Below are 25,904 nucleotides of genomic sequence, written 5' to 3'. Positions count from 1 at the left end.
AAGATACAGCATGAGTCAGAGAACAGGGACAGGCACCAAAACAACCTTCTTCCCCAGCATCTGTCAGGGCGTATACTGAATGCTCCTAGGCTGCTGTGTTGCTATTGTACTCCTTAAGAGATACATGTGGATTAATTGATGGATTGGTTGTCTTTTCAATCTTGGGTTGTTTTTTTCTTTTTTGGCAATGTGGATTCCCCAAACAGCTAGCAGCCAAGAATCATAAAAGAATATACAACTGTTATTCAGCCAAATCAACACATCTTAATGTGACAGCTGATGGGAAAAGAATGGTAGCAGCAAGATTTCTCCAGTGCCTCAAGGAGTGGAAGAGAGTAATCCTATACAGGTCTAACAAGCATATCCCAATTTTCCCCATGTCCTTACTCCCTGGAAAGTGCTTTTTTTATTGTAGCCTAAAACACTTCATCTTTCTCCTAAACAGCATACAGCCACTTGGCAGAAGGGATCTTTCAGAGCTCTCAACCCTGTTGTTCAGGACCCCAAATCCTCATTTCCATTTTTCCTGGTGCAAATTGGCTCCACTATTCTTTACTTCCATGCCAGTTGGCTTCCACACACCAAGTTCCCCCCATGAAATTACACATTTCTTCCTATTTTGTGCATCAGTAAATCCGAAGGGCACAATATAGTGTGCGTGGGTATGTGTATGTGTAATGAAAATGTTAGATATAAATAGCATATAGATTGTATATAAAAACTGTACAGTATACAGGCCTATACTCTGGACAGTATACAGACCCAGGGGGGTCAAGCTCTGTTTTTCAAGCCCTGTGGAATTGTAAAAGATCGACAGGTACGTCATCTCTAGTGGGAGTACATTCCACCAGGTCAAGGCCAGGGCTAAAAATGCCCTGGCCCTAGCTGAAGCTAGATGGATGTCTTTTGGACAAGGGATTACTAGTAGATATTGATTGGCCAATCATGGGGCGCTTCCGGGTACATAGAGGGAGAGGCAGAGGCATGTTATCTGTGAAGTGAGGATACACCCATTGCATCTGAAAAAGTGGGCTCTATGAAAGCTAGTGTTGGAATAACATTTTGTTAATCTTCAAGGTTTTACAAGGCTCCTGTTTATTTAAGCATGGGAGAGAAAGTAAAAAATCATCCCTATTCCTAAACCTGCCTAGATTCAGAGGGAAAAGAGGGATAGGTTGGTTAAAGGAAAGAGTACAGAATTAGATTTTAGCTTACCCACTCTTTATGATTTGGAGGAACTGTAATATTTTTGGAAGCTCCAACAGCCTGAGTGCTCTCAAGAACCTCAAACCTAGAAGGCAAGAGGGAATGAATTGGTGTGAGAAAAACATGTTGAATTCTGACACCAAATATTCTCCAGATATTATCTGAATATAGTGCTTTTTTTCTTTCAAAAACAGTTTATTGTATTTTATGCCAAAGTATATACCATACATATCACAATCATGGTGCTTACATAGAGCAAATTATATAACCAAAAGTACAAAATGAAGAGTCTAATAAGCCACATAACAACTAATGAAATATGCCTGCAACTAATATTAAAACTGAATAAAAAGCTAGTGTAAATTCATTTTACTCCATCAGAAGACATTACCACACAAAGACAAGTCATTAATTACATTTGGAATCACTTCTTCTGAGGTTAGATAAACTAGAATAGGAGAATAGGCAGCATAGAAATTAGAAGAAGTGAGAGGACATTCAAGCTGAGTAATATTGCCTGTTATTTTGGCCATGACATAGGTGGACCACAGGGTTTTTTTTATATGCCAGGGAGGTTAATATCTAGATGTTTATCAGATTTCCATCTTGTGGCCACAGCAATCCTAGCAGTTGACTGACGAAGGGAGATAGTTTCTTTTTCATGTGGTAATTTAAACACTCAGAAGAAATCCATCCAGTTACCAATAAGTAATGGTGTGTATTCTATAGTTATGTTTTCTAATGTTGTAGATTCTTGTTAAGTTTTTCTTCCCAAAGACCTCATATACTGGGGCAGGAGGCCTAAATGTGGCTTTACAAGCCACATTTCCCCCAACATTTAGGTGTCACTGAAGGAATCATATGAGCTGGTTTTTGTGGAGTCATGTACCATAATGATAATAATTTGAAGGACTGCAACCTTATTTCAATTGTACTAGTTTTAAAAGGGGGTGAAGACCATATTTCATCCTATTGTTCCTCAGAGATTTCTTGTCCACAAAATGTATCCCATGTTGGTTGATATGTAAGTGTGTTCAATCTGTCACAGGAGTTGTGTTGAGTAAATGGAAGAAATCAGATGCTTTATAGATATTTGAGCTTTTAAAAGAGTAAGTTCAAACCCTGTCAAGGGTTGTTCAACGATGTTGGAGATATTAATCTGGCTGCACATATGAGTAATTTGAAGATATTGCCACCATGAGACTGAGGAGTTAATCTTTTTTTTTCAAGATTGAATATGGTTAATACTGAAGTGCTAGATACAAGGTCACGTAGTGTAGTGACATCTGCTGTTTTCCATATATTGAAAGTAGTAGTACTAAATGCAGGCAAAAACCATAGCTGGTTTAGGAATACATGGAATCTAGAGATGGGTGGTAACAATTTAGATCTATAGTGGTCCCATATAGATTAGAAATTTGCCAGAAATGCTGGAAGTTGATTTAGGCCGTTCTGATTTTTTTTTTTTTTTGCCATATTACTTCTTGTATAGTGAAACTTCCTGAATATGGTTTAAGCATTGAAGTCCAGTTTGGCTGACATTGTGAATAGTTTAACCACACTGGTGAGATGTGTCGCTAAATAGTATTTTGACAAGTTCTTTTGAAAAGTTTTTTTTTAAAGGTGCTGGTACTCATTTATCAGCTTGCACTGTTATCCAGTAATTCCCCCCACAGGACTCCCCCCCCCCCCGCAAAAAAGGTCTCAGTACTCAGTATTGGTGAGTGCCACCAGAAAAAAGTCCTGTCCAAATATACAAATAATCACAAAAATGCCTGATGTTTCTTTTTGACATCTATTTAATTTTATACTTGGTAGCTTGCATACATTAATATACAAATGAAGCAGTATTTAAAGGCTGTTGCAGAATAGCATTTAGTTTTTGCCAGTATTGAACAGCTGATATGTAAGGATATTTATTAATCTGAGGGTATTTAGCATTGTGTAAGAGGTCTGTGACACAGAGTGGTAAAGCTGCAGTACTACAGTCCGAACACTCTGCTCACGACCTGAGTTTGATCCTGGCAGAAGCTGGGTTCAGGTAACTCAAGGTTGCCTCAAGGTTGACTCAGCCTTCCATTTTTCCGAGGTTGGTAAAATGAGTACCCAGCTTGCTGGGGGGAAAGTGTAGATGACTGGGAAAGGCAATGGCAAACCACCCTGTAAAAAGTCTGCTGTGAAAAATCTGCTGTGTGATGCCACCCCAGAGTCGGAAACAACTGGTGCTTGCACAAGGAACTATTTTTACCTTTATTTAACATTGCACAGCACTGAAATTATAGCACGCATGATATCTGGCATTTTATAGTTTATGAGAGTTCATAACCGGTGCCTACCTGTTATCACTGCACCATCCTATCACATCTGAGGCTTTCTAATTTTGAGGTTAGAATTAACATTCAAATTGCATGTTTTTGAATTAAAAAGTGGCACATTCTGAATTTAAGAATATTAAGAATCCTACAGGACCAGACCAATGTTTCATCTACTCCAGTATCCACCCATAATAGCCAACAAGCCAGGTCTAGAACTAGGGGCCAAAACCTTTCTCTATTGTTGCTGCTCAGCAAATGGTATTATTCAGAGGGGTTCTGCTTCTGAAAAGGGGAATGGTTACATTCACCATTATGGCTAATAACTAGTGATGGAACTTTCCCCATAATTTTTATTATCTTCCTTTAAAACTATCTCATCTAGTGGTCATCAATGCCTCTTGGGACAGTGAATCTCACACAAGAAGATGAGCTTTCTTTTGTTTGCTTTGCCCATAGAATTTACATTATTGATCACTACTGAAGACAAAGTCAACATTTTCACTGAGTTATCTACTATCTATTTTGTACATTTAACGTTTGATACAGTGTGTTAAAATCCATTATGTTTTCTGCAAACTGAGGAATCTTCTGTTGGAAGAAAGACTGCTTTTGTTAGAGAAAAATGTCTTCCCTCAGTGGAAGAAGTCTTCCTCCAATGGAAGGGCTCTTTCCTCCTCTAGAGATCCCTTGATTAGCAGAAAGGAATCACCAGATCTACCTCAATGTTTTGACGATCAAAAGTCTCTTTGATGATTTGAAGACTAGCACTGATAACTTGGGGAAAATGTTTTGATTTAGTATAAGTCACAATTACTTTAGACCACCATAACCATACCCACACACTCACCAAGCCAGTTCTTTTTCAAGTAGAAGGAAACACAGACAGGAGTGATGGTAAAGAAGTCCACAATGGAATTAAGCTCAACCCAAAACTTCAACTTGTCACTGGCTGCCAAGAACTAGAGAAACTATGCAAAATCAGATTATACAACAGCAATATCTATCTTACTAGTAGCTGTTCATCTATCCATCCATTACACCAACGCACATAAGCAATGGAAAACAAGGAAATAATAAAACATGTATGTTGCTGTAAAAATCACAGAATTGCAGGATCACAGAGTTGGAAGGGACCTCCAGGGTCATCCAATTCAACCCCCTGCACAATGCAGAAACTTCACAAATACCTTCCCCCATACATACCAGTGACCCATGCTCTATGACCAGAAGATGGCATAAATGATATGATATTTATTCCTTCCACTGCACAAAACAAGGATTACCTGTGAACAGCTGGCAGCCCAGGTATGTGTTCTACCAGATTAATTCAAGATTTAAAAAACAAGGTAGTCACATTTTTAAAAAAAATTCTTGGGCCTTCCTACTACTGGAAGGAAAAAGGTAGGCTTCATTCATAGGATCTCAATTGATCATCTTTCTCTACCTGTTAGGCAGGACCTTTTCACAAAGGCAACATGTAGGTAGACAACTAAAACTGCTCCCAGAATTCTCATGTCTCCTTCCCAAATGGAACATTCTGCTCTAATTTTCTCCCTCACACCAAATGAACTCCACATCATCATTATCATCATCATCACCATCAAAAAAAAAAAAAAAGATTTCACCTTGTACACCAAAGAAGGGAGGCACTATGGAATTAGAAAAAATTGAAGTAGAAGGGATAAAACTACTCATATCTTCCAGCCTCGAGATCTAATGCCTACAAAGAACAAATAAAGTAATTCACTGCAGAACTTCAGGAGGTTCACCTAACTGAATGTTTCTGCATATAAAACAACACAACTCTGCACCCAGTAAACATGTCAGGAAAACTAGCTTAGAACGTGCTCCTGACATGCAAATTATTTGTGTGTACAGAAATATGTATGGAGAAGCATTCAGTTTTTTCTGTTCCCACCAATATAGCCTGGCACATCTATACCTTCTTTTCAGCTCTTGGAAACTAACCTTTCATGCAAAGTGGCAGGGGCAGGGGGGATCTCTTTTCCAACCTGTATAATGGCATTCTCTGCAAACTTTCACTTTCTAGTGATTTAATGCAAAGGTCTCTTACCCGCAATCCGAAATAAAAGAGGAAAAATATATTGAAGAAGAGGTCAACGTTAATTGTCCTGTCTTGGAAGGAGAGGCAGAATTGTTTGGCACTGCAAGGAAAGGAGGGAAAGAGGACAAATCAGTTTGCAGCACGACATGTCTATGTAAAATCATTTCATTTATTTTATAGTGTGTTTTTATACTGTTCTGATGCCTTGGTGACCCTAATTGGACTGAAATAAATAATAAAATTACCAGGTTGCATTTTTGAAATAAGTGATGTAGATCTTTTTTTTTTTTTTTTTTTAAAGCATAATGCTGTAGCTCAGTTCAGATGTGACACAAAACTATGGTTTGTTTGTAATGATGATTGGTTTGTGAAAACATGCTCAGACTTGCAAGTAATCACTGAAATCTGGTTTGTCTTGACGAATACTGGTTTCCTTTCCTTCAATTTGCAGCCTGGGAGGCTGCTAATAAAGAACAAGCAAGGGATAAACCAAGATGCATGCCCAGAGACATCACATGAAACCACAGTTTTGTTTTGTTTTTGTTTTTTTTCCGGTTAATGACTGGTTTATTAAGAAAAAATTTTGTACAACCATAGCGTAAGGAGATAATAAGTCAATACATAGATGAATAAACTAAACCGGTCATATACAACAAAAGAAAATTAACCCACAAACCTTTAACTTATACAATAGATTAGCTGTGATTAATAGACAATGTCAGATCCTGGTTTAGCCTGATCTTCCAGAGCTTGGAAGCTAAGCAGGTCTGGCCAAAGTGAGAACTTGGATGGGAAACTGCCAAGGAAGACCAGGGGTTGCTATGCAAAGAAAGGCAATAGCAAACCACTTGTGTCTTGAAAACCCCATGTTTCTGAGGTCACCTTACATTCATTGCAGCTTGATCATCATCAGCGGCGTCACTGGGGCGGGGCCAAGGGGGCCATCGGCCCTCCCCCAGAGCATTCTCATTGGCCCCCCTCTCCGCCTTGCATAAGCGTCGACGGTCGCCTCTAGTTGCTGCCCGCCCGGAGCCCACGCCTGGAGCAGTGAGTCACCCATGGAGTCGGAGGAGAGGAGGATGGTGCTGGGACGCGGCTGAGTCAAGGCCTGACGCATGGTGGTTGGCTGGCGGGCGGCTCCTCCCGGGTGCTGGCGGGCCTGTGAAGGGAAGGGGGCTTCGCGGCGTCTACCGACCGGGGCACATCCACCCGCTCTGCCCCAGGCGCGGGGTCCGGGCGAGCAGCAACTAGAGGCGGCCGTCGACGCTTGCACAAGGCGGAGAGGGCGCAGCTCCCTCCAAAACACAGGCGGGGAGGGAGAGGGGCTTCCTGCCTTTCCATGCTTTTGCGCAGCCAGCAGGGCGCACTTGGCCCCAGGGTGCAACCCACCCTTGTGACGCCTCTGGGGCGCACTTGGCCCCAGGGTGCAACCCACCCTAGTGACGCCTCTGATCATCATAATTATTATTCAGATCCTGGTTTGACAGAACCTTACGAACTATATTGGGGTGGCCTCCCTTGCCTTCATGGCAGATAAATATATGAAGCCTAAAAGAGGGAAATTGTATACAGCCTTTATCGATTTAAAGGGCACTTTCGACTCAGCCACCAGAGATCTGCTATGGGAAAAACTTATAACTCTGGGGATGGAACCATGCCTACTTTTCTTAATCAAGAAACTACATGATGCTACCTCAGGTGTTATTAAAGTATCCCCTGATGATCAACTCTCTTCCTGTTTCCCGATTACTAAGGGAGTAAAACAGGGCTGTGTTCTTGCCTCTTATCTCTTTAATCTGTTTCTGAATGATTTGAACCAACATATGTCCATTGTGAATGGCCACCCTCCCTTCTTAAAACAATTAGCAATGCCTTTACTGCTATACGCTGATGACACTGTTATTCTTTCACGTACCAGAATTGGCCTCCAAAAATACTTGAAAGCCTTTCATCAATACTGTAGATTGAATCAACTGGTAACTAATTATGAAAAATCAAAAATCCTGTTTTTTTCAAAGAGCTGGCACCTGTGTAAATGGTGCATTGGTACAGAAGAAATTGAACAAGTGAAGGCTTACAAGTATTTGGGAATTACCTTTAACTACAACCTTAGATGGCCAACGCATCGTAATAGAGCTGTATGTTTAGTAAGATGTTCTCTGGTGCAAATTAAAAAGTTCTATTTCTTAGGAGGTAACCAGTTCATTCCATCAATGCTGAAAATTTACAATGCTAAAATTCTACCTCAGTTGCTATATGGAATACCTTTGTGGATTGGAGCCTTTAGTCCCTGCATGGAGAATTTGCAATCATTATTCTGCCGTCAGATTTTAGGTGCTCCCAAATGTGTCCCCTACTCATTCATTTGTGCAGAGTGAGGTTTACACCTTCTAGAAACCAGAGCCTGGTTTATGGCTTTTAAGTTCTGGTTAAAAATTAATTTCAGAACGGATTCAGGAAGTTCATTACACTACCTGATGAAAGACAGGCATAGCATTACTTGTCTCTCTACATTTACCCACAAACTTCAAAAACTTGGTATTGAGGTGGACACTCTTTTCTTATGTGACGAATTATCTATCTTAAGAACAATCCAACTAAGGCTTATGAATCATGAATACCAAAAAGTGTTCCCTTCACATTCCCCTGTTTGCTCTGCAGCCAGTCTAGGTATACCCCAAAGACATGGGAAGATATCCCATTATTTTTTTACTTTGGACTCCCCATTCCATCGTCAGACTTTTTCTCTGGTGCATTTAAATGCCTTCCCATCAACAGTTCTCTGTGGTAGGTTTAGACAGATACCTCTCCAAAATAGATTATGCCCATGTGAATTAGGAGTCCTTGATTTTATATCCCATATTATTTTAGAATGTCCTCTCCTGGCCTCACAATGTAGACAATTTTTAGCTGAATATCTCCAACACAATGTATTTACTAAAAGGAAAAATCTATCCTAACATCTTTTAGAAGATGTTAATCCCCATATTACTACATGTGTTGCGAACTTCTTAGTAGAAGCCTATAAAATTAAATCTAGGCATACTACTGTATTTTAATTGCTGGGTGTCTACTTTTGATTAGTATTATTGGCTGTTATTTGAATTGATTGTTTATGTATTGTTCTTACTATATTTCAGGTCTTTGTACCTACTTTTGATTGTGAATCATTATTGCACTTATGCCAATAAAGGTCTGAACTATGAACTATTGGGGTGGCCTGCATTCAAACAATCAGAGTAAGCAGAGTTCAACAAAACCTATTGTGAAGTGTCTGAAATGAGCCAGTATGTCATTACAGTTTGGTGGCATTGAATATTGTAAAAATTCTATGCTGAAATGGCTTTCTTTTCTTTTTTTTGCTAACCAGATACAATGAGAAAAATGTGCCAGTGTTTATATGTCAAATGAGACACTAAAATGGGCAGCTTAAATTTTGTTTTAACTAGGAATATTTTTAAACCAAACAGGAAAATATACTTAGATCCAAGTGGGCAGCTGTGTTGGTCTGAAGCAGTTGAACAAATCAGGAGTCAAGTAGTACCTTTAAGACCAAGCAAGTTGTATTCAGAACATAAGCTTTCATGTGCTAAAAACACACTTCTTCAGACGAGGGGATTCCCTCGTCTGAAGAAGTGTGTTTTTAGCACACAAAAGCTTACGTTCTGAATACAACTTGGTTGGTCTTAAAGGTACTACTTGACTCTGGCTTTGTTCAGGAAAATGTACTGTTTGTTGCAGCATTCAGTTCTTTCATCTGGGTCTCTTGACCCCTTAATATGTCTGAATGGTACATGAACACTGACAATACATTACACAACAGGCAGTTTTTAATGTGCCTTAATGTTTTAGGCAATGTTTCTGAACAGTGGTATAACGTCACATTGAAACAATCCCAATACAATCATATGTGTGATTACTTCATTGTAATGAGCTATCAGTATAAACCTGTAAACTGGTAATGTAGAGAAGAGAGAAAAAAGGTAAATAAAGAAGAAAATGCAGGGATTTTAAATAAGGGATGAGGGAACAAGAATCCCTAATGCACAAGTTACATTTCAAAAACAAGACCAGGTGATATGGAACTCCATGCCTGGGAAGAAATATGGGTACTGTGAAATTTGGAAGCAGTTCTAATGGGGATTCATAACATGGTAGGGCAAAATACTAAAATGGAGGTATATTCTGTGCTTCATCTGGCTTACTTCTTGGTACTTTTCACCAGTCACCCTGTCAAGAATTAAAGCATTTTATGCATTGAAAAGGTCTCCGCTCAGGCTGGTGCAAATCTAATGCAGGCATTTTGTTATTTATTTATTTGATTTCTCCCCTGCCCTAATCAGATGATTCAATTCTGGCAGCATTTCAGCAAACTCATGCTCCTACCACATTGGCAAGCTGAATTTCAAATTTCATTTGACACCCTTGACAGTTTCCACATTTCCCCCCTGATACTGTTGACAAGTGCAGCATGACAGAATGAAATTGCCAAAGTAATTTTGATTGGTGCTTTAAAAAATAATGTTGCTATTTTCAACCAAGCAAAAGCTGAGAGTTAAAAAAAAGATAGCTCTCTATCCTGATTTTTTTCAGGAAGGAAGTAAACTTCTGTGATAAGCTTCAACAGTATGTATCACACAGATTCAGCCACTGATCGCTTAATGTGTCTACCTATTAAGGCTAAGACCAGAATGATACATGTGCCTGGTTGGTGACATGATGTTTGGCAGTGTACCAGGCATGAATGTTGATTATTGCACACAGTATATGCATTGGCGTGGATCCAGAATCATGTTTCTGGAGTCACAAGGATTTCTGCCTATGGGACGTGATGTTCTTGCCCTCTCTCCATGGCATCCCCGATTGCCCACTGAAATCCTGTTACTGGGAAGGGGAGGTGTGAAAATTATGTTCCATGGGTAGAAACCCTGGTACCCATGGAAATGTTGTTCTAGATCTAAGCCAATGCAGATACTTTAAATAAAGAAAAAAGAAAAAATTCCTTGGAGTTCTGGACAACTTTTCCCATAAGCCATTGCAAACTTGCTGAAGAAAGTTATAAAAGTCAGTACTTGGAATGAAGAACCATAGATGCAGATGGCTAAACTGTCCTTATTTGGTTGGACAGTTTGAAATTAGAACTTTATGACTAGCTGATCCTGAAAACCTTCTCCCCAAGGAATCTAACTCAAGTATCAGTCAATCAGGGACGATGGGGACTAAAGGGAACCTCCGCATTCAAAGAAAATCAACTTCTGACCAGAGCCAGGAGGCAACATTGGGGAAAGACCTTGACCTCTTTGCCCTGTTGTTGGACCTCCAGAAGAATTGGTTGGCCACTGTGTGAGATAGAATGCTGGACTAAATCGACCAAAGGTCTGGTCCAGCAGGGTTCTTCTTAACATTCAAAGAGTCACAAGCTTTAAATCATGGGAAACAATCACAGAATTGTTAATGAATTCCTAAGTTGGTAAATATATGTTGTAAGTGTTGCAAATGAACTAATATGCCATACGCAAAGAGAAATAATATCCCTGAATACTTATATAATCTAGTCAGAGCCCAATTCATATAAGTTTTGAAGATGAAATATTAGCAGCTGCAATATAAGCTTTTTTTTTTAATTCTGAATTTTTTTTTTGAAATTTTTTGAAATTTTGAAAAGTGTGTTAGTTGAAATACAAATATTGCTGGGCTTCTTTTCCATCAAAATTTTTCAAAACAGTCTCCATCATTGAACTCCATAGTAACCAACTATATTTATTGTCATTTCACATATGACATTTGTCAAGCTGCATGAAGTGGGTTTAAAAAGCAAGCAAAAAAAGCAAGGGAAGGAGCAAATGAAAAAAACTTTGGAGGAAAGTATCTGTGTTTTAATTACCTGTAACAGTTGATGAAATAAATGATGAGTGATCCAATACTAAACAGGAACACCAGTATTACCTAAAATGGAAATCCACAGTGACAGTTGATATCAGATACTTCTGGCTTTTGGGTCTGAAACCTTTGCTTTTGTGAATCTACATACAATGCTTATTTACTATTGCCTTAGAAGTCCCCTCGAAATGACAGAAAGGGGTATGTATTTTGGTTTCCATGATGAGGTGGCTTGAATTGAAATGGCTTTCTGTTGTACATGCTGACCTTCTTTAAAGCAATGTTTCCACACAATTCAAGAGATGGTCTTCAAGCCATCCGAAACTATTCTATTGGCATTTTGTAATATGGCCCAGGCTAGCACCATCTCATCAGATCTGGGAAGCTAAGTAGGGTCTGCCCTGGTTAGTACTTGGCTCAGAGACCACCAAGGGACACCAGGGTTGCTACAAAGAGGCAAGCAATGGCAACCACCTCTGTTCATCTCTTGCCTTGAAAACCCTACAGGGGTGCCATAAGTCAGTTGCAACTTGATGGCATTTTCCACCACCAGAAAGGGCGGTGGGGGGGGGGGAAGACGCAGGAGCAGCATTTCCCAATGAACTACAAATCAGAAGTGGCTTCCACATGGTGATAAGATCATGCTCCCAGGCTTTTGTTGGTCAAACCATGGAATCAGGATACTAGGGTGTAGATGAGCTGGCCTAAAATATTATCCAGCTGTTCAATGACTAAGGGATCGATATGACCTAAGGATATAATCAAGATATTGGGAGCAGTTTAGCAAGAGGTAAATCTATGACTTATCTCTGAACTAGAAGCAAAATGGTTGCTTTCATCTTCAGCTCTGCATACGCTAACTTTGGGGTTTCTTTCCTTTTGTGTCATTTCACTCATATGTCAAATACCAGTGCCTCTCTATTCCCGTATATCTGTCCACTGAGATTCTCTTCAGTGGGTTCTTCTGTGGCCAAGCATTGGGGGTGGGAAGGAACCCTTTCTGGGAACCAGAGATCCAGGAGAACTAGCCTGAGATGCAAGCCCATTACCACATCATGTGATCAGTTTATGACATTTCAGAGATAAATTTGATTTTTTTTTTTAATTCATGAGACACACGGGATAGGGTTGGAGGCACGCTTAGGTCTTGTTGATCAAGCAAAGCACAAACACATGACATTGAGCCAGAGCACTGGCCTATCAAGATCGGTATTGTCTACTCTGGCAGCAGATTTCCAGGATCTCAGGTCTTTTGCATCACCTTCTACAAGATCCTTTCTAAACTGGAGGAGCCAGGGTTGAATTTTGGACTTTCTCCATGCAAAGCAGATGCCTTGTCACTGAGCCATGATCCCAGAATTATCATATGTCTTTGGAGCATCCTTCCCTGTGAACTCCAGTTTCCTGACAGCCCTATTATGGACAGTTAGTCCTGGCAAGGAGCTTCCCCCATCCCAATCTTTGATCTTTTTTTTTTTTTAAAAATCTTCATTTTGCGTGTGTTCATTTGTTCAGTTGTGAGATGAGTTCAGTCATGAATAACAAACATAACTCTTTATTAAGCAGAACCAAACTGGGGAACAAGCAAGTAAAACTGGCAATAAATACAGTTGGAGAAGGAAAGACACACCCCTTTTAGTTGGTGGCAGGGGTCATTTTGTAGAAAAAAAGGTTGCTGGAGCTCATTAGCACAAATTTGCATAGCACATTTGCAAATGCCATGTACCCCTGACATCACCAGAAGGCATACTAAATTATATCAGCTCAGCATCTACCATAAAATGCTTCTTGGATTAGAATTGTCATAATAAAACCTTACTCCCATCATACTTTTTAAATTATTGTCTCCTATGTGGCCACAGTGGCACGATGAAGATTCCTGTCTGTCTGCTTTATATGTTTTGGTTATTTTCCCATATTTTGTGGGGGAAAATATTAGAAAGTTTGTCAAATCTTAAGAGTTTAGCAAAATTCACAGGGGGTTTGAACACTGGAGCCCAGAAGCAAGTGTGTGGGGGGGTGTTAAGAAAAAGCACAATAAAATTTAGAGGTTCCAGAGCTCCACTCCTGTGAGCTCCTGCCCAAAATGAGGTCTGGTTGGTGGCAATCCACCTCATTGGTCTCTCCAGGATCCTTCATTTGCATGTTCAGTGTTACATGCCTCACATCCTGATTGGCTGGTTCAAATGAACAGCCAATCAGAATGCAGGCATCAGGATCCTGGTGGTTAATGAAGCACGTCGATTTCACCCCTTTTGCAGCAATGTAATAACAAGTCACGATTCATAACATCAGTTATGGTATCCAGTCAGGACTGCAACAGTGGAAGAACCTTATCTGTTGCTAGCCTTTGCTGAATGCCCTCTCTTCTTTATAAATCAATTGATACATTTTTGTTTGAAATTATTAAAATCTAATTTTCCCCATTGCTTTGACCACAGTTTATTAGAAAAGTGGGATATAAGTTATCTTAACGATGAAAAATGAACAGATACTTGTGCATCATGCTACTCACCAACACGCGTCCCACAGAGGTCTGAGCAGAGAGCATCATCAGCACCCAGTCCTGGAAATAACTCTTCCAGCGCACACATAGAGGGGGTGCTTGGACTGTCACCTGCTTAACACAAGAGAAAAGAAGCCCTGAAAAGTGCAGTATTGCGACCTTGAATTGCTAGAGCCTTGGTAAAAGGGCAGGCATTTAAAAGGCATGCAGTCCCTTTAAATGTGATGGCCAGAACTCCCTTCAGAGTTCAATCATGTCACACCCTTGCTCCCAGCTCCACCCCCAAATTCCACAGATATTTCTTGAGTTGGACATGGCAACCCTAGTGCTTGTGACTGTCATGACACCCACTGGCAGTGAATTCTACCATACGATTATTTGAAGAGTAAAGAAGTCTCTCCCCCCTCTTTCCCCCCCCTGACCTTTAAGAAGAAACACAGAGGCAATCCAACCAGTAAGCCACCTCACATGTAAATGAAGGAGTTCAGTCATGGTAAGTTCAACTGCAGTAAGTTCAACTTTGATGACAAAGTTCTCAGCACCCTTTCTTCTCAGTAGGTTAGGGTTGCCTGCTCTGGATTGAGAAATAACTGGAGATTTTTTTGCGGGGGGGGGGGGGCAGCAGAACACAGGGAGGCAAAGGCTTGGAGAGGGAAGAGATCTCACCTGGGTATTATGCTGTAGACCTGATCCTCCAAAACATTTTCTCCAGGAGAACTGATCTTGGTCGACTGGAGATCTATTTTAATAACTGGAAATCTCCAGGTGCCAGCTGGAGGTTGGCAACCCTATAAAGTGGTTTTCTATTTTTAAGATTCTTTCCTGTTCACCCATCAAACTAATTTCATAGGTATTGCCCTCCATGTCTCCTCATATTTGAACACAATCTCTCAGAACTCAATTCCATTCTTCTAAGGTCGTTTTCGCACTCACCTTAATCAGCAGCGACGACCCTCTTCACCACGCAGGATATGCGCGGATTTTGCACTAATTGCCGCGGAGCACCCAGAAGAGCCGGAAAGTCCCGGCGCTTTTGCGGTGCAAATGGAAACCGCCAAAAACCTGTTTCCGTTTGCGCCGCAAAAGCGCCGGGACTTTCCGGCTCTTCTGGGTGCTCTGCAGCAATTAGTGCGAAATCCGCGCAGATCCTGCGCGGTGAAGAGGGTCGTCGCTGCTGATTAAGGTGAGTGCGAAAACTAACTAGGTTTTTTTTAATTATCATTTTTTACCTGGAGTCTAAGATTTCTTCTTAGGATCTGCAAGAAGAAATACACAATTCTGTATGCTAAAATGACGACGATGCCTCCCAGAAAAATGGACATACAGGAACATATAAAAGCTGACTGGAAATATTCATTGCAGTGCTGTCCCTGCTCTTTAGACCAGTCGTGTTTATGATCTCCCGCGTGCCTCATGTCTTTTCTTCAGCTGTCCAACTGTCCTGTCAGATGTTCTAGAAAATATTAGAATTCCGGGAGATTCTTCACTCTGTTGTAGAACCTTTGTGATGCATTGTCACTGCCAACAAACAGACTGTGCTGTAATTCTTCACGCGGAAGAAGCTGGGAAATAACGTTCTATGGAAAACAAGACAAGGAGACCTATGAGGAATATGAAAGATTTCCCTCACTGCCACCTGTTTCCCCTTCTCCCCCCATCTTTGGCTTACCCTCCTCTGGCTCCTGTTTCTGCTTGACCCTTGTATCTTGCTTCCTTTCTCCATGGCTCCTGATTATGTCTGCTCAACATATGAACATAAGAACATATGAGAAACCATGTTGGATCAGGCCAATGGCCCATCCAGTCCAGCACTCTGTGTCACACAGTGGCCACAAAAACAGGTGCCATCAGGAGGTCCACCAGTGGGGCCAGGACCACTGAAGCCCTCCCACTGTTGCGCCCACCCCCAAGCACCAAGAATACAGAGCATCAATGCCCCAGACAGAGAGTTCCATCTATACCTTGTGGCTAATAGCTACTGATGGACCTCTGCTCCATATGTTTATCCAACCCCCTCTTGAAGCTGTCTATGCTTGTAGCTGCCACCACCTCCTGTGGCAGTGAATTTCATGAGTTAATCACCCTTTGGGTGAAGAAGTACTTCCTTTTATTTGTTCTAACCTGACTGCTCAGCAATTTCATTCAGTGTCCATGAGTTCTTGTATTGTGAGAAAGGGAGAAAAGGACTTCTTTCTCTACCTTCTCTCTCCCATGCATAATCTTGCAAACCTCTATCATGTCACCCCTCCATCAATGTTTCCCCAAGCTAAAAAGCCCCAAGTGTTTTAATCTCTCTTCATATGGAAAGTGTTCCAACCCTTTAATCATTCTAGTTGGGAAATTCCTGGAGGTCTGGGATAGAGCATGGAGAGGGTGGGGTTTGAGGAGGGATAGTATAAAATGTCATAGACCCCACCCTCTAAAGCAGCCATTTTTGCTGTATGAAGAACAAGTGTAATTCCAGGAGATCTCCAGGCCTCACCTGTAGGTTGGCAACCACACTCCTGCTGCTCCTCTCTGGCTCATGCTTCAGTTTTTCCCTTCTGGCTGCAGTTTCCACTTTTGTCTCCTCCTGTTCCCCTCGCTCCAAGTTCTGTTTACCTCCTCCAGCCCCTTGCTCTGCATACTTCCTCTTCTTCTTATACCATTGCCCCTGCTTACCTCCTGCTATACCTTCCCTCTGTCTCCCTTCTCCCATCTGCTCCTCTTCTCTCCCCCCTCCCCCTTCCATTGTCCCAGGTAAGGGAACATCGTAGGCAGGCAAGAGCACTCTGCCTTTAAGAAGACTCTCCAAAGCAAAGACTAGGAAATCAAAAATGCCATCCATCCCTTGGGAAACCAAAGGAGATGGGGAAGTACTGCAACTCCAAGAAGCAATTACCTTGAAGATTATGTGGAGATAGGATGCTTGGTCTATCAAAGTCAGTATTATCTGCTCTGATGGGCAGCGCCTCTCCAAAAATCTCAGACAGTGATCTTTCACATCACCTGCTACCTGACCTTTTTAACCAGAGATACTGGGAATTGAAGATAGCCTCGTGGTGTGGTAAGCCGTTGTCCAAGCTCTGCTCATTACTTGAGTTCCATCCCAGTAGAAGCTGGGTCCAGGTAGCCAGCTCAAGGTTGACTCAGCCTTCCATCCTTCTGAGGTCAATAAAATGAGTACCCAGGTTGCTGGGGGTAAAGTGTAGATGACTGGGGAAGGCAATGGGAAGCCAACCCGTAAAAAGTGACGTCACCCCATGGGTTTGTAACAAGTCAGTGCTTGCACAGGGGACTACCTTTACCTTTTCTTTACTGGGGATTGAACCTGGGACCTTCAGCCTGCAAAGCAGATGCTCTACCCCCCAGCCACATTTAGGCCGCACAACTTGTGTTGTTATGGGAAGGAAAAACCTCTTCCAAAATTTCATTTTTTAAAAGCTATAGCTATCAGTTCCTCTAATTCTATTTTCCCCTTCTAATAAAAGAGGGATTTCTTTATTTCCAACGGCAGGCCTCACACTTTGAGAGTCTCTGCTTGAAAATATCCACTTTGCCTATGCGTGGTACTATTTGACCTTGAGAAGGTGTTCACATTGACTATTATCATGGGGTGTGCGGACGCGGAAACAAAAAGACCCCTCAAGGAACACAACCATTCACCCAGCCTTCGCCTGTCAGCCCTAGTGACCCCCTTGTGGGCACCTGCTGGGATCAGATGCAGAGAGTTAGCGGAGCAGTTCTTTTCCCACTGAAATAAAAATTGCATCCAAACCTCTAAGGCTCCTCAAGAGTTTTAAACATCTTTTATGAAGCCGACAGATGAATAATGCAATCAGGTTCCTCTTCATGCAATCAGAACAGCTGAGTAGGAAAGTAGTGATTTTATCTGAAAAGGGGGCACATGTCCGGGAAAACCAAGGAGCGAAACAGCTCACTGGCAGAGAATACAATATTGTGGTCTTTTGAATTCAGCAATTATCTAAGGCCCGCCCTTCCTCCATCTGAAAGCCAGTGGGGTCCAGTGGCAATTGGCGCATCTGGCTTGGAATACAAATGGCAGAAAGATGATGTGCCAGCAGCAGCCATTTTGTCACTGGGCAAAGTGATGATTTCTGTTTATATCTTTGCGAGCCTTTGAGGGTACCCAGTGCAATTATAATCAGCTCTGCTTCGGAGATATCGTAACACTCAAGTCAACATCTGTGGCAGTCAAACCCTGGATTCAGATTACGAGCGCACAAAAACAGGGTTGTATGTCAGGGTTACTCTCAAAGCAGTGCTTTATTTCTGTAGAGTACAAACAATCGTGGCATGTAGGAAACATACTCCCTTTCAAGGCAGAGTGAAATCAGGAGAGGATCTCCCAGGGGCCTCCATTGTACAGCATTCTAGAATAGAAGCAGGGTTTAAGTCTATGGTGGATAGAACTGACCACCTTCTCAAATCACCATTCAGGAGTAAAGCTGGAGCTATCACAGATTAACAAAATTATAGTCAAGTCAGAGTGTGGTTTTCAATTATGTACATAAGGACCATCAAGTCGCAGTTGACATTGTGACCTCAGCTAGGGGCTTTCAAGGCAAGGGAGAAGCAGAGCTGGCTTGCCATCGTCTTCTTCCTCTGCAGAACCTTCCTGGGTTGACTCCCATCCAAATTATGCCTTTGCAACCTTCTCTCAGGATTCAATGAAGGGCAAACAGTTTCTCCATGCTCCATTCTTTATTGCTCCCAAATTTTACTCCGCTTGGCTCCATGAGCATAAAAGAGCAGGCGTGCTGGGCTCAGCCCAATGATCCATCTGGTCCTGCATCTTGGTTCACATAGTGGCCAAGCAGGTGCACCTGGAAGGAAGTAGGGAAGGGACTAGAATTGCCAGTTTATGAACCAGCCCTTGCTTCTGTGCCTTTAGAAGTGGGGAGAAGAAGAAGAATTGCAGATTTATGCCCCGCTCTTCTCTCTGAATCAGAGACTCAGAGCAGCTTACAATCTCCCATATCTTCTCCCCCCACAACAGACACCCTGTGAGGTAGGTGGGGCTGAGAGGGCTCTCACAACAGCTGCCCTTTCAAGGACAACCTCTGCCAGAGCTGTGGCTGACCCAAGGCCATTCCAGCAGGTGCAAGTGGAGGAGTGGGGAATCAAACCCGGTTCTTCCAGATAAGAGTCCATGCACTTAACCACTACACCAAACTGGTTCTCCTCAGTTGATCCTCAGCAATCAGGAAGTGAAGCTTTTCATAGCCCCAAGGTAAACATTAGCACTACAGTGTAGGAACATAAAAGCTACAGTGCTAGATTAGATCATCAATGGTCCCATTTTCACACATTAAGCCTTTATTAAATGGACAGGATGCTTTCTGTCCAGGTTGTTGGTAATTCAGCTTCTCCTGTTGTTCTTTCCAAGCGCTGGCATTCAGTGGTTTGCCGAGAGGCTGCATCTTTTGGTCGAGCATCTGCTTGTCCCAATTTCAGTCCTCGGCAGAGCTTTTTTTGTAGCTGAGACTCCTTTGCATGTGCGGCCACCCACCCCTGCTGCAGCCAATCCTCCAAGAGCTCACAGGGCTTTTAGTATAGGGCCTGCTATAAGCTCCAGAAGGATTGGCTACATCAGGGGGTGTGGCCTAATCAGGGGTGGAATTCTAGCAGGAGCTCCTTTGCATATTAGGCCACACACCCCTGATGTAGCCAATCCTCCAAGAGCTTACAGGGCTCTTAGTACAGGACCTACTGTAAGCTCTTGGAGAATTAGCTACATCAGGGGTGTATGGCCTCATATGCAAAGGAGTTCCTGCTACAAAAAAGTCGTGGTCCCTGGTATCTCCAGTTAAGGATCAGGTAGTAGTAGGCAGCATGAAAGACCTCCAGTGGAGACCCTGAAGAGCTGCTGCCAGTCTGAATTGACAATACTGACTTTGATGAACCAAGGGTCCGATTCAGTAAAAGGCAGCTTCGTGTGTTCATGTATATGGAGGCCCTATTCATTAACCATAGCTGGTTGCTGCTGATGGATGGATCATTGAATCTAATTCCTTTTTAAACATTTGTGGCCACCACCAGGGCTGGCTCACTCACTCGGCAAACTAGGCAGTTGCTTTGGGTGCCGGGAGGGGGCGCTGAATTGGGCTCCCCCCTCCCAGTGCCCAAAACAACTGCCTAGTTTGCCTCTTTCCCTCCTGCCACCACCACAGCTGCTGCCAGCCACCGCCAGCCCACTCCCTTCCACCACACTCCGCCCGATCCCCAAAGCTTACCGCCACTGCTGCCAGCCACCGCCCAGCCCCCTCGCTTCCCTTCTGCCACGCTATAGCCTCCTTGAAACTTGCTGCTGCTGCCAGCCACCACCAGGGCCCAGCCTCATCATGCTTCAGGGGGAGAGGGGCAGGCGACAGAATGCGGAGCTGCAGAAGGAGGGAGGGAGGGAGGCAGCGGTGGGAGGGTGCCGGGCAGGGAGCCTGCCTGGAACGCCATGAGCCCTTGGACTGGCACTGGCCACCCCTGACTGTACTGGCAGTGAATCCCACAGTTTAATATAAGAAGTTAAAGAAGAATTTCCTTTTGTCCTGAATCAATTTCTCACCTACTTCATTAGCTGTGCCCCGCCCAAGTGTAATTTCCCCCTATAATTGTCTTCCAGCAATGGAATTCAAAGGCTCCAAGCATTTGGCTTGGCATTTTCTCTGAAAATTGCCTTTGACTGCTCTTGTTTCTAAACATCATTGTGACATGAACCAGCCAAACACCTGGGAGGTCCAGCTGGGAGAATGTCTTTTCCCTCTGCAGTGACCTGCAGCCAGCAATCTGGAGTGGCCATGTCCTGCCCCTTTAACAAAGGTTCAATGCGTGGAAATGGGCAGAACACTTTTTCTTCAAGCTGTTGACAACTCTAATTTAACCTGCCTGGACACTCAGTTGCTGAAGCAGACTGATCCTCCTTATGAGGTCAGATTTAGTTAAAGAATGAAAGGAAAGCTAATGCAGCATATCCTTAGTATAACCAGAAAAGGCACAATCAGGACAATGATTTAGAATGGGTATTAGAACACAGAGGTGGAACCTGGTAAATAAGGATAATTACAGGGTCTTTTTCACAGCCATGAAACTTATCCTGCTATTCATTCATCTTCCAAACTTGGCAGATTCAACCTACTGCAATCAGTAGTTTTCACAACTCTTTGCCTTTTTGTGCCAGTGCTAAAATGTGCATCCTTCTCACTTGCTAGCTGCAACAGAACTTTTTTGCGGCTCCTTTGGAGTGAAGCTGAGCTTCTGCCATATATAAGAACTACCACTAGATGGCGGCATACACCTTTTAAACAGCAATCCCCCCTTTCTCAGCGCAATCCAGCCAGTTACAATTCAAAGCCTGTAGAAAAAGCAGGTTAGTGTATAAAGAAGAATGGCGTAGTGGGAACGGTGAGTGATTTGGTCACTGCTGGAGCAGAGCAGCAGTCCAGCAGCCAGTTTCATGGAGGAGACAACCAGTTGCTCTGGAGGGACAGCAGACAGAGCATTGTGGCTGAGGCTTCCCCCCAGATGTTGCCTCCTAGTACAGGTGTTCATAAGTTTGCTGTTTTTGAATGAGGAGGTCCCCTTTAGTCAATATACTTAGTACCCTCTAATGGACCTTTCTTCCATCAATCTATCTAATCCTCATTGAACACTATTCGGGGTTGCCAACCTCCAGGTGGGGGCTGGAGTTCTCCTCTCCATAGATCAGCTTCCCTAGAGGGAATGACTTTCTATCTTTGCAGAGCTCCCTCACCTCCCCAGACCCCACCCTTCATAAGAGTCACCCCCAAATCTCCAAGAATTCCCCAACCTGGAGTTCACAACCCTGCTATCTATGCTTGTTCCCATCACCACACCCGCTGGCACTGCATGTCAAAAGAGAATCACCCACTGAGTAAAGAAGTATTTTCTTTTCTTCCTCTTGAATCCATTGTCTTTTAACTTAATGGGGTGCCCCTGAGTTCTAGCTAGCTCCGCCCACAAACAGGACCCCAGGCAAGGAGCCAGGGGAGGGGCAGTGGCTCAGTGGTGGAGTATCTGCTTTGCATACGGAAGGTCCCCAGTTCAATCTCCGGCAGGGCCAGCCCTGCCACTAGGCAAACGAGGTGATTGCCTAGGGCACCAGCCTTTTGGAGGGGAGCCAAATTGGGCACCCTTGTGTGACTTGGTGACGTCACTGTAGGGGGGTGCCAGAAGTTAGCCTCGCCTAGGGTGCCAGACAGTCTAGGGCCAGCCCTGACCCCTGGCATCTCTAGTTAAAAGAGCCAGGCACTAGATGAGAGCCACTGCCAGTCTGAGTAGATGGGACTGATGGTCTGATTCAGTAGGAGGCAGGTACGTGTGTACGTGTAAGGTCAGGCAGGCATATTGATCTATTATGATGTTGATAGCCTGTCTTCCTTAGAGCTGCCTCTGCCCAAGTCCTCCTCTCTGACCGTTATGGTCTCCTGATCTGGGTCACTTAGGGAAATGAGGGAATTAAAGGATAATTGGCTGATTGCCACCTGTTTCCCATTTCTATGCACGGCACATCCCACCCCCCAAATGCTTGGAGCAGGCCAGGACAGAAAGTGTTAAAGGAAATACCTGTCTACCAACAGATAGAAAATTAATATAGCCCGGCAGCCTTTCGTCTTGCTCACTTGACAAGCTGGACCCAAACTTTCTCACTTAAGGAATAAAGAGGCTAGGCTGGAGTTTGGAAGTGAATGATCTGGTCTGCTCTGTTCCTTCCCGGTTTCCAGTTTCATAAACATGCATCTACATCTAATGGGCCGTCTGTCAGTTCCCTTTAATAGAAATCACCTCCTCCTCTAATAATCATTAAACAAATTGACAGTGTAATAGCCAGGGCCTCTCATCTTAATGCCACCTGCTCCAGGTGCTAATATCTTTTCCAAAAGGCCATTACTCTGGTTAATACAGGCAGGACTCCTGATAGAGAACCCAGCACCCAATGCGCTGGGGTGGGGAGGAACAGACAGGGATACTCACATGAGCACGCATACACACAAACACACACATGGTTCAGATTTTTTCTTATGATAATAATTTCATATATTCTTCAACTTCAGAAAAATCAAATAAATGCTGGTGAATCACTGGAAATCCCATCTCTTGGTTATTTTGACAGTCAGAGATTCTATCCCTGATGGGGACCCCCCATTCTGTGCTATTCCGTGATTTAATGGGTGATATGATGATGATATTGGATTTATATCCCGCCCTCCACTCTGAAGAATCTCAGAGTGGCTCACAATCTCCTTTACCTTCCTCCCCCACAACAGACACCCTGTGAGGTGGGTGGGGCTGAGAGGGCTCTCACAGCAGCTGCCCTTTCAAGGACAACCTCTGCCAGAGCGATGGCTGACCCAAGGCCATTTCAGCAGCTGCAAGTGGAGGAGCGGGGAATCAAACCCGGTTCTCCCAGATAAGAGTCCGCACTCTTAACCACTACACCAAACTGGCTGTGAGATGATTCAGAGCATGAGGAAGAGGAGGCAGGCTGAGACTGGGGAAAGCTGGCCTAGCTCAACTAAGGTTGCCAGCTCCAGGTTGGGAAATTCCTGGAGATTTTTCAGGGAGTAGAGCCTGGGGACGGCAGGGATGGGGACCACAGTGGGGTATAAAGCCATACACTCCACCCTCTAAATCAGCGGTTTTCTCCAGAGGAACTGATCTTGGTTCCAAAAGCAGGGCCGCTCCCTCAGGGTTCCTCCGCTGCTCTCTTTGTTTTTGTCTTGAATTCTGTTCACAGGGCAATGTACATACCAGTCTCTGCACATTTCAGCTCTTGCATTCTTTGGCACCACAGAGACTACAAATAACCCTGATCCAGTTGTACTGAGGTGGTTTTTTGTGTGCGGTATTTGACCACAAGAGTGCAGGTTCCTATCTGTCGAACACCACACACAAAAGAAATCATAGGTAAGATCGCTTCAGCGTTGCTTTGTCCTCACGCTAGGCAACATAGAATGGGCAAAAGATGCTAAAGAAAGGACGGAACTGAAAGCTGTAGCAAACGGTTCCAATTTCAGTCCTTTAGGAATTTAACTGGAATTAGCGAGATGCCAGGCAGTATGAATACATGGAATGGGAAAGAAACAGCATGGAAGAAATCTCCTAATCCCAGAGAATCAGACTACACTTACTCAGTGCTTCTCAAAGAAACTGGTTTGGCTTCCACACTGAGCCTGCTTTTCCTGTTTGGCAGCAGCCACTGTGCCCTTTTGTGACCATCGCAGTGGCTCTCTAGGCTTGCTGTTCTCCTTCCACTTGGTCAATGCACTTTCCTTGGCTGCAGCCTTCATTAGAAAGGGATCCTTGAGGCTAATGAAGGATTTTTAAAAAGCCTTCTGCAAGCGGCTTGATTGCTTCAATCAGGCTGATTTGGAAATAGTATTTTATCTGATGGGGGCCTCTTAAGCCTAATGAGGGTACAAAAAAAATATGCCGGGGATAATAAGAGACCAAATGCCTCAGGGAGAGAATCCACCAAAGCTTGTGATTAAGAGGCGCATTACTGGCACCACAAAGAAGCCTTTGCAGTGGTTCTGAGGGAGGTGTTTCAAATGCAGGTGCCCAGCAGCTCTGCGAGCTGCGAGTGCAGCTCATGGGCATATCAGGTGCAAGAGCCTCCCTTGACCCTATGCTCCCCTTGTCCCCAGGGCCAGCCCTGCACTGTTTGGCATCCTAGGCAAGGCTAACTTCTGGTGCCCCACCCCTGAACTGATAACGTCAGGGAGTCACATGGGGGCACCCCCAGAAGGCCAGCATCCTAGGCAATTGCCTAGCGGCAGGCACATCCCTGCTTGTCCCACCTCCGCTCAGTGCTTCTCCCATGAAGTTTTCTTGCCCCCCACCAAATGGAGTTTTCTCACCTTTCCCTTCGTATCTTATCTTTCTATAGATGAAATCTTGCCACCATGACATTGAGGCTTGCCATTTGCCTGCCCCCACCTTCTGCTCCATAGTGACACTCTAGGAATTTCCCTGCATTTTCATGGTCTTTACTGTAGTACAGGAAATTCCTGGAGCGTCATCCAAAAGTGATGTCACAGGCTCTTTAAACACCACCAGGCACAGCCCTTAAAATCTCCCAGCATTTGCAAGGTAGTGCTGGCAACCCTGAAGTAACTGTTCTTTAACTTTTTTTAAAAAAAATGTTTTGGTATTGTGTTTTGTTCTCCTGTATTTCTAAGTGAGCCAAAGACCATTGTTTCAAAGCCTCTCTGTGTAATTTTGGGCCATGATGTCTGTTGCTCTTTCATAGTCTTTGTGTCTGGGTTAATTTGTTTTAAAATGTCTGCCTTGTCTCACCGCTTCATGAGAAGTAGTGTGCAAGACTGAACCTGATAAAATGTAGCAATTGTTAAAAAAAAGTGACAAAATCTCAGTCATGAAAAAAACCAAACCAAACCTGTGTATTATTTCCCCAACAAAACACAAGCAAAGCTATCACATTTTTATCTTACCCTTCGCGCCAAGAGCTCAGGGCGAGGTGGCTCCTCCCTCCCTCCCTCCATTTTATCCTCACAAGAGCCCTGCATGGTAGGTTAGACCATGGGAGAATGGGAATGGCCTCACAGTGGACTTCATGGCAGAGTGGGGAACTTAACCACTGCCCCAGACTGGCTCTCCCAAGATCAGGATATAAATACTCTTTGAAAATGATTTGTGCACAATTTATAAAGCATACCCAAGAAACAGTTCTAAGAACCCTTTTAGGCAGCAGGACCGGATCTACATGTTTGTTTTTTTTTTGAGGGGGGGCAAAATTAAAAAAAAATGATGCCCCCTTATGGGCCCATTCTATTTTATGAGCCCATAGAATGGAATGTACTCCATACCCAATTTGGCACCCCCCCCTCTCTGGTGGAGCCCGGGGCAAATGACCCTTCTGCTCCCCCCTAGATCCAGCCCTGTTAGGCAGTCCATT

General features: G+C 43.5%; 1 protein-coding gene across 1 annotated transcript in view; it reads right to left on the bottom strand.

Annotated features, from left to right (window-relative positions):
* KCNU1 (potassium calcium-activated channel subfamily U member 1) overlaps positions 1-25,904 on the bottom strand; it is a 178,393-nt gene that overhangs the window by 111,830 nt on the left and 40,659 nt on the right. The window contains exons 5-10 of the mRNA XM_060251612.1: positions 20,209-20,355; positions 13,982-14,083; positions 11,471-11,532; positions 5,596-5,686; positions 4,369-4,480; positions 1,216-1,291 (exon numbers count right to left, since the gene is read on the bottom strand). Coding sequence (XP_060107595.1) covers positions 1,216-1,291; positions 4,369-4,480; positions 5,596-5,686; positions 11,471-11,532; positions 13,982-14,083; positions 20,209-20,355 — 590 coding nt within the window. The remainder of the gene's footprint in view (positions 1-1,215; positions 1,292-4,368; positions 4,481-5,595; positions 5,687-11,470; positions 11,533-13,981; positions 14,084-20,208; positions 20,356-25,904) is intronic.

Source organism: Heteronotia binoei, chromosome 12, assembly GCF_032191835.1.
Source record: "Heteronotia binoei isolate CCM8104 ecotype False Entrance Well chromosome 12, APGP_CSIRO_Hbin_v1, whole genome shotgun sequence".
NCBI lineage: Eukaryota > Metazoa > Chordata > Lepidosauria > Squamata > Gekkonidae > Heteronotia > Heteronotia binoei.
The sequence above is the reverse complement of the archived record's forward strand: the minus strand, read 5'-3'. Positions and strand labels throughout refer to the sequence as shown.